At 36.9% G+C, this 14,581-nt stretch overlaps 1 protein-coding gene across 1 annotated transcript in view; it reads right to left on the reverse strand.

Moving 5' to 3' along the window:
* The window catches only part of LOC107746508 (uncharacterized), a 9,592-nt gene extending 1,079 nt beyond the window's left edge, over positions 1-8,513 (reverse strand). The window contains exons 1-5 of the mRNA XM_016560749.1: positions 8,380-8,513; positions 6,849-7,437; positions 2,356-2,496; positions 2,128-2,192; positions 1,448-1,714 (exon numbers count right to left, since the gene is read on the reverse strand). Of these exons, the coding sequence (XP_016416235.1) occupies positions 1,448-1,714; positions 2,128-2,192; positions 2,356-2,496; positions 6,849-7,428 (1,053 nt within the window). The 5' untranslated portion in view covers positions 7,429-7,437; positions 8,380-8,513. The remainder of the gene's footprint in view (positions 1-1,447; positions 1,715-2,127; positions 2,193-2,355; positions 2,497-6,848; positions 7,438-8,379) is intronic.
* Positions 8,514-14,581: the final 6,068 nt, after the last annotated feature.

The raw sequence follows: 14,581 nt of genomic DNA on the forward strand, positions 1-14,581 counted from the left end.
ATTAATCCCACCTAACATTAAAGTTTTTAAATATACTTTTATATTGCAATAATTTCACATTCAATCTTCAAATTAATGTACAAACAACAAAGACAGTATTTTTTTTATATTTGTTTAATGGCATCTTTTTTTATGACTGAAGGCCAGTATCAATGATACCAATACTGATTTCTCAATAAAAGTTGAACTTACATTAATTTTACATGGCTTTCTAAACATGCCGCTCTCTTGTGCGAGACGCGAGTGCAACGCTGATAGATGCCCCACTAGAAAATGTGATAAATATGTGTTCTGTGTGAACGGCTTGGTTTCAGTTTTTCTGTAAACAACATATTTGCAACGTTTTTGCATTCGAATGTGGATTTTTTTATTTTTTATTCGACGAATATTCGAAATTCGAAAAATATTTTGACAGCCCTAATGCACGTAGTTTATTTTGCGCTTTGATATGAAAAGATACAGGCTACAGCGCGCAGGCCCCTTTGTGCGTGCAATTGAAGAGCACGCGCTGTGAGCACAGTACCATTTCCGTGCTCGCTTGACTCGCGCCTGGCGCTGAAGTAAAGTGGAGCGCGCTTCTGAAACGTCTCCCGTTCTCAGTCGTTCTGCGACTGAATAAATGCACTTCTTGTCAAGAGAAAAAGTGACAGAAGCAGCAGTTGTGAGTGGGGTGGCCAACCCTAGCCCCGCCCCTGCGTTAATTGCATTAAATATTTTTAACGCATTAAACTGAAAGAATTAATCGCCTGCGTTAACGCGGTAATTTTGACACCACTAGTTTTAATGCATAGGTGGCCCTGAACATCAGCTGGTGGTGACAGCTATATATATCCAACTAGTGTGAGAGGCCTACAATTTGGGAACTATTTCCATCATGTCCTACGTGTTTAAAAAATATGCAAAGGACTGACCTCAGACATGCGTTTGTTCATTTAGAATACTCCAAATTCATTAACATTAGAACAAGGTTAAGAGCATATTTGTGTACGTACACATATGTTGTGAATTAGTAATCCACACAATTATTAGTGAATGAGACCCAAGATCCCTGTTTGGCAACACATTTCAGCGTGAATTGTTTTATGAATCTGTCACAGTATGATGCAGACTTTGCAAACAGATTGTAATCGAGTGCTGATGGTTTTTAACCATTCTGTTCTTCAGTTTCTCAGTTTACATGCAAAAAAATACGGACTATTTAAGTCTAGGGACCAGAGGGGGCGAACCTAAGGTAAAATTAAATAATAAAAAAATACATTATGAACCTTTTAATTGACTTACATGGGTAAAAAAAAAAAATCATCTTTGGTTTTTAAGAGCTCAAACAGACTCAAAAAGAAAAAAAGTGTGCATTTTAGTAACATAAACCAAGACCCAACTGTGGCCTATTACTTTACTTCCAATAATTACACCTTTGCCCTTTTATTTCTGCCTGATCTGTTCTTACCTGTCTGTGGGCTGCACACATTTGTGTGAAGGAATCCTGAAGGTACTGGTTACCAAACCCCATGATTCGACCGACCGTCTGGCTGCACAATCCAGCCACTTTGGCAGTAAAGTCCAGGGTGAAGGCGAGTCGGACCAGCTCAGGAGAGGCGTCTGTGGTCTGGGGAAGGGGACTGGGGATCTGGGCTATGTAGCGATCAGCGAGCTGCTGGAAGGAGCTGTAAGACAGTTTCTGGAGGAAGTCTTGGACACTCTTGTTCCTGCTTATCTAGAAAGAAAATTACACAGATATGATATGAGGGGATCTAGCAGCATTTATTGCTGGTTATGTGAATTCAGGTGTTTTTTTCTTCATATTTTACTACATGTGGCAAAAAATAGGCTGTGTTGAACCTGAAACAGCGATGTAAGAAAGTTTGCTGCCTGAATGGTTTATTCATCAATGTGAAAAATAGAAATAAAATTGTACAAATGTCTGACCACAGAATACTGCAATTGACCACTCACAATAAAGTATCCTAAAAAACCATGTAATAAAATGTGATAATTAAATGATATAACTAATAACTAATTTTGCATACATTAGTCAAACGACTGAACATTACGTCAAAGGAATAATTTAAAAAAATACATTTAAATTATAATTCTTGAAATCAAATGAATCAGGGTTAAAATGCTTACTTTCTGATCAATAATATCCCCATGTTGCTTCAGCAGGCTGATAATCCTCTCTGTAGTGTCATCACCTGAGGAGACACACATGTGAACATTTGCTATTTGCAATATGAAGCTTAAATTTAAATAAGCTTTGAAAAGTAAATAAATAAAGCAAGATCCCCTAGAATATTGTGTGGAATTTATTGTGCTCCTAAACGTTTCCTGCTAGTCAGATTTCATGGAGAGGGTCACCTGAAGAGCTGCAGTCTCCTACAGAAGCAGCAGAGGGCAGCGGAGCACAGTCTTCTTTTGGACGGAACTGAATCTCCTTCACAATCAACTCCAGTTCTTCTGACACCTTCTCAAAGTATGTATTATCAGAGTCCACGCTCACTACAAACAGAGGAAAGATTCACATACACAGTGGTTTGGACCAACGATACATTAACATTTAAGTGTACATGCCTGTTCGCACAAACGCAGAAGTCGGTGGACGAGAGAGCTCAATGCGCTGCAAATGAAAAAAACACATGCAAACAGAAAAAAAACAAAAAACATCTTCATCTATTTGACAACACACATGCTGCAAATACAACACAAACAAATACAGAAACGCACTGCAAATACTCCCAACACAAACAAATATAGAAACACGCTGCAAATAGGCACAGACCACATCGGAAATTATTAAGGTAACCGCAAAGGATATTATTTTTGGATATTATTAGTCTAAATAGGCTGATGAAATACACAATTACTGTAACTGTGAAAGGCTATAAGCTGGCTGGCTTACTTTTACAACTTCCCTTTAAAAAATTAACCATGGTTTTACTATTAAAATTAATTAATACATTTATTATATATATATATTCTTTGGCACAAGGTCATCCTGAGGTGAAGAGTCATCCATCTCCATGATGTTAGATGCTATTTCTACATTACGTTCCTTCATAGAGTGCTCTCGGACAATACTGTCTTTTAATAATTCTGCCAATGGTGCAATGACAATGTATCTGATTGGATGTGTGCATCAACATTTATATATATATATACATACAGTGCACAGCATAAATGAGTACACCCCCTCTGATTAAATATAAAAGATGTATTTTCTTAATGATCACTAATATAATTCATAGAAAGATGGCGAAATTGAAATGTATTAAAATATATTCTTAAAAAAAACAAACAAATACATGCCATTAATATCTGTAAAATAAGAAACTTAGTAAATTTTGGTTTAAATGAAGGATTGCAGAATTGAGTACAACCTAGATTTAATTCAACCAAGTGTAATATTCTAGAACTTAATATGTCCTCCATAACTCATAACTCATATACACTGCTCTGACACTTCTTGGCACTGAGTGTACGAGTTCATGACAAATTTTCACATCTGTGCTGTTTAACTCCTGGAGGACGACCTCCTTAAATGCCCTGGTCTGTAATGGGGAGTGTTGCTCAGCTCGTCTCTACAGAATCTCTCACAGCAGCTCAAGAGTGTTAAGATTGAGTGAAATACATGTCCACTGAAGGATTTTCACCTCAGGTTTTTTAGTAACTTTCAGGAGGGTGTACTCATTTTTGCTACACAACATTTTATCACTTTGATAAGAAAATGGTATTTTCTTGAATCATTTTAACATTCTTCTTTGGTAACTGATCAAGCAGACTTGCTGGAATATTATATCTCTATAAAAACATAACATGTCTTCTAAGCAAAGAGTAATTGCTGAATTTGTTAAGTTTCAGAGGGGGTGTACTCATTTATGCAATACCTAGATTTAAGAATAAAATAGTCTTAAAACGTAAATTCGAATTAGTCGCAAAAAATCGGTCAGACCTATAAAACCATGGTTATTTTCGTTTTGTTGGGGGTAATTTTGGCATTGTTGGGGCCCTCCCATTGTGGTCTGTGCTACTTGCAGTGCGTTTTTGTTTTTGGTTGTGTTGCGAGTATTTGCAGCATGTTTTTGTATTTGCATTTGTTGTAAGTATTTGCAGCACATTTCTATATTTGGTTGTGTTGCCGCGAGTATTTGCAGCACGTGCTGTCAAACTGATGAAGATACTTTCTTAATTTGCTGGTGCTTTTTCTATTTGCATGTGTTTTCTGAAGGTGCAGCACACTGAGCTCTCTCGGACACTGTACAGTTTTCTCATCTCATACATTAACATTTCAGTGTACAGGCCTGTCCACACCAACACAGAATAAAAATGCAAATTCACTCCCTGGGAGTAGTTGGTGGTTACAGAAAAGTGGAAATACCCCAGTACACAAAGTACAACACTTCCATTTCTCACACCCACTTGTCACAAAGAAGAAAGGAAGTCAAATATTATTTACAGGTTCAGATTTTTGTAATTACTATTACGTTTTCAGACTGCACCAAATATAAATGAACAGAGACAAGAGAGCCAGTTCCAGATTCTTCCTCTGCTATTCACTATAGTGATGGTCATAGGTCGATTCATTCTTTGTGTCAGTCAATGAAAGACTCAGAAGGTGAACTAATCATTTATTTTTAATCTTTTGCTACATTAAAATGAGTTCTAATTTGGTATATGTTTAAAGATTGTATATGTGAGCATGTCCAGTGAATTTGGTCGCAGCAGCGGCTCTGTCGTTCCAAACTGATAAGGCTTTGGTTGTTTCTTCAAAAAATGGATTCATTTTATGACTCCATTACATTTTCTGGTTACCTGGACTTTTAGTGGAGGGACAGAAACCTCTCAGGTTTCATTAAAAGTATCTTGATTTGGGTTTTGAAGATTAACCAAAGTCTTATGGGTTTAGAACAGCATGAAGGTGAGTAAATAATGACAGCATTTTCATTTTTGGGTGAACTATCCCTTTAAAAGTGACGTCTCGCTCTTCTACACATCATCACATGATATGAATTCACAGGTCTGAGTTCACCATACCTGACTTTTGGATAGGGCTGTCACGGTGAGGGAATTTCCCTTGCGGTAATTTTGAGTGGCTCAATAGTGCGCTATGCGGTATAGCGTTGAAACAGGAAGTGAAGTAAACAGAAGAGAATGAAAAAATAACGGTCCACTTAAGAGAACATAAACCTGACAATAAGATTGTTAGGCTATCATTAGCCTATATGTATAACAGTTAGCCTAGTTGTAATCTGATTTTCTAATCTGACTGGACAAGAGACTTTCTAAAGACAGAGATTTCGCTTTCCTTGGACATGACAACCTATTTTCACAAATATATATGACTCGGCCTGGAGGACAGACGCAAGTAATCGCACGTGCTCAGTCGATCTCTCTCTCATTCACTGTCTGTTTAGGCTTGTTAAGTGCAAATCTACGGAGCCTCTGTACAAATCAGCATGGTACACATTATGTTATCATTACTAACGTTTAATATTCAGTCCACATGCATGAAGTGTAAAACGAGAAGGGCATAACCTTATGAAAAAATAAAACACGGAAAAATCACGGTTGCTGCGGTTCTTGCATTCCTCTGCGGTTTGCTCGTCAATAGCGCGGTATTGCGGTTATCGCGACAGCCCTACTTTTGGAGCTCAGCGAAATTTGTATGAGCTTACGTTTCTTACGTTTCCACATTCACTCAATGGTCAGTCAATGGAATGAAAGGTGTCTCTATTCAAATTAAATGTTTAGCGAAAAATATTCCGTACCAAACATTAGTCTTGGTGCGAACAGAACTTTACTTGCTTCCTAAATGTCACTTAAAGGAACACTCCACTATTTTTGAAAATAGGCTCATTTCAAAAATAGTGGAGTGTTCCTTTAAGACAAGTTAACTTAAGCCAGAATAATGGCCTGTTCACACCAAAAATGATAACTACAAAGATAACTATAACGATAATTACATTAATATTCATACCAAAGCATAACATTCTGTTTATTGTAAGCTTGCGTTGCCGTTTTGTTTTCTGCCGCTTTGAATACTCAAGCTCTTTAAAGAAATCTAGTTTCTGATTGGCTGTCAATGCTTCTGTCGTTCATTAGCTAGAAAAAATCGTTCTAAAGTGATTCTAACAATATCGTTCCTCTGTGTCATTATCATTATAGCTGTAAAGTGGACTTCCCTGCTTTCAGAATTAATTAAAGAATTAAAGCTCAAAATAATTCACTCATTAAAACTTTGTAGTTAGCGTTATAGTTATCATCCTTGAACGGGCCTTAAGTGGCTAATTCGTCATACCGACTGTCATTAGTGGCAGAACTATGAATTTGCCAGACACGTTCACTTGTTTTTATTCACAGGGCTATTAAAACCGTTTGGCCCGTCAACTTCAAGACTTACCGTCTGAAAGCCCCTCCACGCCACCAGGAACAAGACAGGAGTCCTTTTGTAACGACTCTCTTTTCTCATCATTTTGATTGCTAAAGAAGATACTTCTCAGAGAGTGTTTAGAAATCTAGTTTCTGATTGGCTGTCAATGCTTCTATCGTTCATTAGCTAGAAAAAATCGTTCTAAAGTGATTCTAACGATATCGTTCCTCTGTGTCATTATCATTATAGCTGTAAAGTGGACTTCCCTGCTTTCAGAATTAATTAAACAATTAAAGCTCAAAATAATTCACTCATTAAAACTTTGTAGTTAGCGTTATAGTTATCATCCTTGAACGGGCCTTAAGTGGCTAATTCGTCATACCGACTGTCATTAGTGGCAGAACTATGAATTTGCCAGACACGTTCACTTGTTTTTATTCACAGGGCTATTAAAACCGTTTGGCCCGTCAACTTCAAGACTTACCGTCTGAAAGCCCCTCCACGCCACCAGGAACAAGACAGGAGTCCTTTTGTAACGACTCTCTTTTCTCATCATTTTGATTGCTAAAGAAGATACTTCTCAGAGAGTGTTTTTTACTCACAGTCTCACTGAGGCCAGGTGAGCCTTTATGAGAAGAGTGAAGCCCCCGTTCTACTGTATACTGTCCAGAGTCTGTTTCTGTAACTCGTTCATCTTTCACTTTGGGTTCAGTCTTCTTCTTAGAGAAGTGGAGAAAGCCTCTGAAGAATGATTTGGTTCTGCTTGGTGCTTTGAGGATCTTATTCCTAGTGACAAGTTCTTGTGTTGTGCATTCAGGGCACTCACTGGTCTTCAGGAGCCTCTCTACTGTCAAACGGTGGGTGGAGGTGTCACTGGATGCCCGTCTGGACTGCCTTCCCGGTTTAAGCCATTTGAGTTTATTTAGCTGATGTTTCCTGCATCCTTCATTCAGGCTGAGGCTCCGCTTGACGTACGTCTCTAACAGACATTTAGCACACTTCTGATCCGACAACAGCAGCTGAGAGTTACGAGAAGCAAGCTTGGACATCTTTGTACTCTGCATCCACAATGCCTATAAAATAAAACAATATGAGTAATACTGTTAGAACCAAGCTTTTATAGCATTTTATGTTTCCCAAATGCACACAATTAAACTAAATCTTAATTCCATATTCACATATTTGCTCAATTTTAATATTTCATCCCAAGCTCTTCATTGACACCGATCAAAACATAGCAAAGATAAATGATGAAGGCATTAGCAAATATTTCCAAAGAAACACTTGAACATATCTATACGTTATGACTTATAAATAACTAAACTGCCATAGTTTTAATAAAATAAACATTCATTTCTTAGTTGATTATTTTTACACATATCCACCAAAATAGAAGAGTTGGTTAAAGACACAGTAAAACCGTTGTAAATAATGGGGTATTTTTGACTTCACGCAGTGTACAGAGTAATGTTTAGCGATAAAATGATATAGTTTTGTGTTCTGAGCAAATCTGAATCTAGCAGTTAAAATGAAAGTATATACACTTACCGCCGGTTGCACTTTATTTTACAGTACGTCCACTTACATAGAATGTACTACATGGGGTAGATTTAGGTTTAGGGTTAGTACCTAGTTATTGTAATTAACGTTACTATAATACGTACATAGTATGTACACGAGGAACAGGACTGTAAAATAAAGTGCTAACTTACCCACTTTTATCTGTTAAAACGGAAGTTGGGTAAGTTACAGGTCACGGATGTGTCTCCAAACCTAGTAAGCTGCCTACTTCAATACTAAGGGATTTTAGACATCGTAATCCACGGTTATGGTTTTTAAAAATGCTTGTCTAAGTAGGCAGCAAGTAGATATTGAGACACAGCCTTTAGCTTCGGAATCTCCCATTATTTTTACACATAAACACATTTGGAGACACCCTCTTCTACTCATTTCGTGTCCTGTTTATTACACGTATCGCTACAGTGTTAGTTCAGTAGAGCTGAATTAAACCTCACCTTTATGGATGTAGACCACCTTTGGCTGTAGAGATCGAATAGCGTTATTCTAAGTGAAACTTCACATTATAAAAGTAGAAGTAACGGAAAAAAACTTCCCTGGCTGCGGTTCACGATTGCGACAGAATCACGTGACTTCATGGCCCACCCACTTCATGAATATTCATTAACCTCATGAATAATTATTACAAGATTGCAGAAGCGGTTGAAATATAGAATTGCAACTGGATAAGAATGTAGTGGTAGATCCGCAAAATACTTTGTTTTTCTTTTGTAGACATTAGAAAACAACAATTAGCACACTACATGTGCCACATGATGTATTGTAGACTCTCCACATGATGGCGCTATTCATTCAAATTACATTTTCTTTACATTCTGAATAGAAAAGCCTCACGTGGTCTCTCTCTCCTGTTGCCTGGACATAAATGCATCTTTGTTGACCTGTATTAGGTTATTGAAAAAGTTCAGTTTTCTTTGAGCATTGATTGTTTTGTTTGTGTTCTTTCGAAAAAATGAAATCATCTTCTCAATGAAAATAAACTCATTTGCATTGCAAAAACCATGTGGGACGTGTTATCACATGACTTTGCACATGTTTTCATATAAAGCTTCTCTAATTTCTCTCTACAACATGCCTTATATGAAATATTTGGTTATTTCATTCTCTTTATGCTCAAGATAAACAAACAACTCCATCATCACAGGCTCTAGACATGTCCGTGAACTCAGCATCACACTGCCTGCTTCAAAATCCTCTCTAAAACTAATTGTAAATAATCAATGAAATATTTACAGTGCAATCGGGTCTATTCACCAGACTAGGCTCGGTTAGTTCCTGACCATCCTTTAAATTGACAAACTGTCGGACACCTTATTTACTTATTCCGTTCCATTCCGATAACATCAAAACACTTGACAACTTGATGACTGCAGAGGCCTATCACAGCAGAATTCAGTCTGGCTGGCGAAACATAACCTGTGCTTACAAAGACTGTGGAAGAGCAGATATTCAACTTCAATTCCCTTAAGAGACCATATGCAAGTCAAAATAGGGCTTATCATGAGATCCTGTCTTTTTGGCATCTTTAAAGCAGATATAGGTCAGGAAACACCATGTTACCTCTAAGTCACCCAAGTGAATAATTCACATGAGTTTAAATCAACTCCAGTAGATTCATTATTCAGAAGTAGGTTAACACTAATGTTAGATTTGCTTGATGTTGGTCAGCCAGGGAGCTAAAGGGGACCTCATGTCTTCTGTATTTAAATCAGTAAACAATAACATGCATAAATCTAGTTGACAGTTGATCATGAGATTTGTAGTGTTTCCTTAAACAGATCATTCAGAGCGTTATAATGGAAATAGTATACTTTAAAAAACACTTAAGTGTGAATTGAATGTAATGTTTTTGGACACTTAAAGGAATAGTGCAGCCGAAAATCTAAATCTGCTGAAAATGTACTCACCCTCAGGCCATCAAAGATGTAGATGAGTTTATTTGTTCATCAGCACAGATTTGGAGAAATGTAGCATTGCATCACTTGCTCACCAATAGAGCCTCTGCAGTGAATGGGTGCCGTCAGAATGAGAGTCCAAACAGCTGATAAAAACACCACAATAATCCACAAGCAATCCACACCACTCCAGTCCATCAGTTAACATCTCGTGAAGTGAAAAGCTGTGTGTTTGTAAGAAACAAATCCATCATGAAGATGTTTTTAACCAACTTTAAACCATCACATCTGGCCATGATCCATGATCCAGTGAAAAAGTTAATCTGCTGTCATCCTCTCACATCAAAATCCACCCACATATTTGTTTAAGACTGTTTTCTCTTGTAAACGGTGCTTGATCTGCGCATATTTCTCTCCTGATTCAGATTAGACGACTTTTTCATTAGAGGAAGCCTTATTATCGATTATAGACTTTTAGCCAGAAGAAACATTTTGAGACATCATCATGATGCCCTTGTTTCTTACAAATGCTTCACAAGACATTAATTGATGGACTGGAGTCGTGTGAATTACTTGGATTACTGTTTGGACTCTCATTCTGACGGCACCCATTCACTGGCAGTACATTATAAACAGATCAGAAACAATCAGATCGTATATTATTTCCATAATAAGTATGCATAAGTGTATTTCTTTTATTTAGTCATCCAGGTATCTTTTGCCTACTGTTTTATGAATACTAAGAATTCAGGCATACCAGGGAATCTATGGGGAATCCATCTAAGTTGGCATTATAATTTATGGACGGTCTTTTTGTCTATAATTGCATACACTGATGTCTGCTTAGGTTTTGGACTGAGTTTGGGTTCGTGTGGCATGAGCTTGGCGTCTCCCATGCAGTTGTTAGGAAGGCAGAGATGACACAATAGAAAGCTATTGAACTGTACTGATGGAAGGTGTGGAAGATAGGACAGATTAAGAAAATATGGAGCGAATGAGAAAGACAGATGACCTTTAGAATGATAAATGGTGCATCTGGGACTGCAGACACAATGGAAACAGATGGACGGCACACACACACACACACACACACACACACACACACAGACGTACAGTTAGAAGAGCAAAATACATGGGCGGTTGTCATGTGAAGAAAGAGTGACAAAGTGGAGAGCTATAAAATGTTAAGTAGCCATGACTTGATGACATGAAAAAAAAAAAAAACTAACACTTGCTTCTCTAATCTTTTTGTATTCTATCTTTGTTTTCTTTTTATTTATTATACAATTAACAAAAGCAAAAAGGCCTCTAACACTAGCTTGCTCTATTATTTTTCTATTCTATCTGTTTTCTTTTTATTTATTATATGATTTAAAAAAAAACTTGCTACGTGTACTGCATTAACTGAGACTTGTTATAGCACTTGCAAATCATTGCTCTTTTGTTGATTTTGATTGCTTCCATTGTCCTCATTAAGTCGCTTTGGATAAAAGCGTCTGCTAAATGACTAAAGGTATATCAGGTAGAAACCGTTTTAACGCACGCATTTACCAGAATGAATTCTGCCCCGCAGCGTGATGTCCATGAACAGTATAAACCATTTGTCTTAAAACGCCTTGAAATGATAAGCTTAGACTACATCATGACGCGCTTCAATCAACGATTGATATATTTCTACCGGATTATCTCCCAGCTCTTAAATGAATATAGTTTGTTCAAACACAAAAACAATATAAATCCAGTTAATAATCATGGGCACCTGATACGTGCGCATATCATTCAAAAGTCAAATATAGAATAAATGCATTTGATTGGTAAACCAAATTCAGACTTTACGTTTCAATCTCAAATGGTAATGCATGGAATTTACGGAAAAGCTCAACTAAATAACAGCGCTAATAAGTGGGGGGCGTGGCGGCTTTGGCGATCGGCGGTCCAGTCAATCTACTCCACAGCCAATCACGGGCCCCCTCCTTGCTCGGGCCCCGGGGCTTCAGCCCCGCCTAGCCCAATGGTTAAAACGGCAATAATGACATCATGTCATGATGACAATAATGTAGCATAGTATCATTTGAAATGTTTATGGATGAATACATTTATACAAAATATACAGCAAAATAGAATATACTATGAATGTATAGAGTATACTATAATTTAACTGTATTTACACACACACACACACACAATGTTTAGACAGGTTGGTTTTCATTACTGTATTACAGTAACACATAGTAAAGAGCTCACTTCATCTTTTGTTGACGTGACAGCGGGCATTAAGGCCACTTGAGGGATGAGAATTAGTGAAACACTATTAAAAGCACATGAGTGTACCTGCTTTCTAGAAGCATCTCTCAGTGGAGGGAAATCCTCATGAACATGACCTACATTCTCTGGCAGTGAAATACACAGACCTCAAGCCCACTGATGAATGAAAACAACCAGCGCTACTGTACCGCAATACTCACAAACCCAAAGTACAGGAGCATAATATCATATAATATGAAATAAATATCAGCCTCAAACTGCCATAAAAACATATACATACATAATAATTAAAATGTAACAAATAAATAGCCTTGACCAAAATATTAAACATTCACACTTTAATGAACAGTAAAAGTTAGTTTGAACTCATGCAAATATACTTGTTTACTTGTGTTTTTCTTGATTAAATTACATAATTACATCACTTTTTTCCATCATCATCAGTTTAATTCATTTGACGTGGGACTGTAAGTCAAGTGTCTTTAAAGATTAATGTGGAGAGACTAAGTTTAGCAGAAAGAAACAAGACAGAATTTCAGCCGGGTCTCTTGTCTGCTTGATCACAATCTCTGTGTATCGCATTGCGTCCAGTGACCAGTCAACAAGTCAAAGTCCACGAGTCCAGAGTCATGTCCAAAATCTTGCTGTTCTTTACAGACAGTAATCAGCAAGGCAATCACACAGGCCTCATTTACTGGAAAACCCCCTTGAAGCCTCATAATATTCTTTTAGGTCAGTTGAATAGTATGTCAGTGAGTGAAGACCAGAGTTCACAATAGTGTTATTTTAGTATCACTGATATAGGCTACTATTATAGTTTTTGTTAATATTTTGAATTAGATTTTATTTTGTTTGTTAGTTAAAGTTTAAGTAATTTTGATTTATGCTTTTGTCATTTTTATGTAATTTCGCTGTCTAATAAACCTGCCATTGTATATTATGAATATTGTTGGCTCTGTGTCTAATTGCTTTTGTTCCTATCTGGATAAGAGCATCTGCTATATGCATGAATGTAAATGTATTGCTTATAGGGTTTTTTATTATTATAATTTTTCATTGTTATTTTATATTATTATTATTATTATTCAATTTTAGTTATTAGTTTTAGGTTATTTAGTTTTAGTTATTTTAGTACTTCAAGTTAAACTATGAAAACGATCATCAATAAAATCAATGAAAAATCTTTTTCATCAGTGAAAATGAGAAATGTTGCCTTGGTAACTTGCTGAAATAAATTATGTTTAAGGGTTTTCTTTTATTTATTTATTTATATATTGTTTGTTTGTTTGTTTCAGTTTAAGTTTTTTCAAGTAACAATGTTTTTTTTTCTATGCATAGTTTATCCTTTAGTTTTAGTTAACAATAATAACCCTGGTTGCCAATGCACTCTCATAGCAATTTTACATTTTAACAAATTGCATAGTGAGTTCATAAGGTGAACTTGGTGAACTCATTTGTGTGTTTTTGTATGATCTGTTTATGCCACACTGATGGTTAGGTTTTGGGGTGGGGTGAGGGGTGTGCTTTTTCCCCCTGAAAATCGTACATTTTCCTTCACATAAGTCCATTAGACAAATTTATAGTTCTGTGTGAACTGTGAATGTCTGTTCCAGCTCATTGTAAAATGCTATGATGCACAGCTCTTTGGCCATGAAAGCCAGTTTTTCTGGGAATAAGGCTGGGATTACAAACAATACATTTTTAGACAATCCTTGCCATTATCATTCATAATGATGTGTTTTGAGGAGATTATTTTGCGAAAGGAAAATCCTCAATCCCAACTGACATTAATGTTTGCATATGTATGTTTCCAGCTGAAAAGGAGCCTATATATTCTCTCAGACAGGTTATTTCTGGGTTAATTTAATTTAATTTAATTTAACTCTGGATGATATAATCAAAACTAAAAGTCCTACAATAATACCAGTGAATAATATAATAACATTTCTGAATGTTACAAAATCGCATTGCATATATGTGATCCTGGAGCACAAAACCAGAGCACAAAGGTGGGGTAAGGGATTTCTGGTAGCCAATGTTGACATTTGAAATCACCAAAACAAACGCCCCTACCCCAAAAGGGTCTCGCCCCTATTTTGATAGCTCCACCCACACATACGTACACAACCCAGGCAATGATTAGCTCTGTGAAACAAAGCAAAACCAATGTAACACCGTGTCTACACCGGACGCGAGTGGCGTGGCGCGACAAAATACTATAGAACTCATTATAATCAGTGATGCTGTCTACACCATAGATATATATATACATATCTATGGTCTACACTGGATGCGGCGCGGCACGACACGACAAATCCCCGACAGAAAACTGCTGCTGCGTTCTATTCATGACGTATTGACACAAATTTCAAATGATTTTCAACGGTAGCTTTGTCGCGTCCAGTGTACTAGACAGACAGCTTTTGCGGCGCAGACACGGTGTTACTCACCTATCAAGAAGAAACAAAGCAACCTCGGC

Source organism: Sinocyclocheilus rhinocerous, unplaced genomic scaffold (genome assembly GCF_001515625.1).
Source record: "Sinocyclocheilus rhinocerous isolate Xijiao unplaced genomic scaffold, SAMN03320098_v1.1 scaffold980, whole genome shotgun sequence".
Taxonomy (NCBI): domain Eukaryota; kingdom Metazoa; phylum Chordata; class Actinopteri; order Cypriniformes; family Cyprinidae; genus Sinocyclocheilus; species Sinocyclocheilus rhinocerous.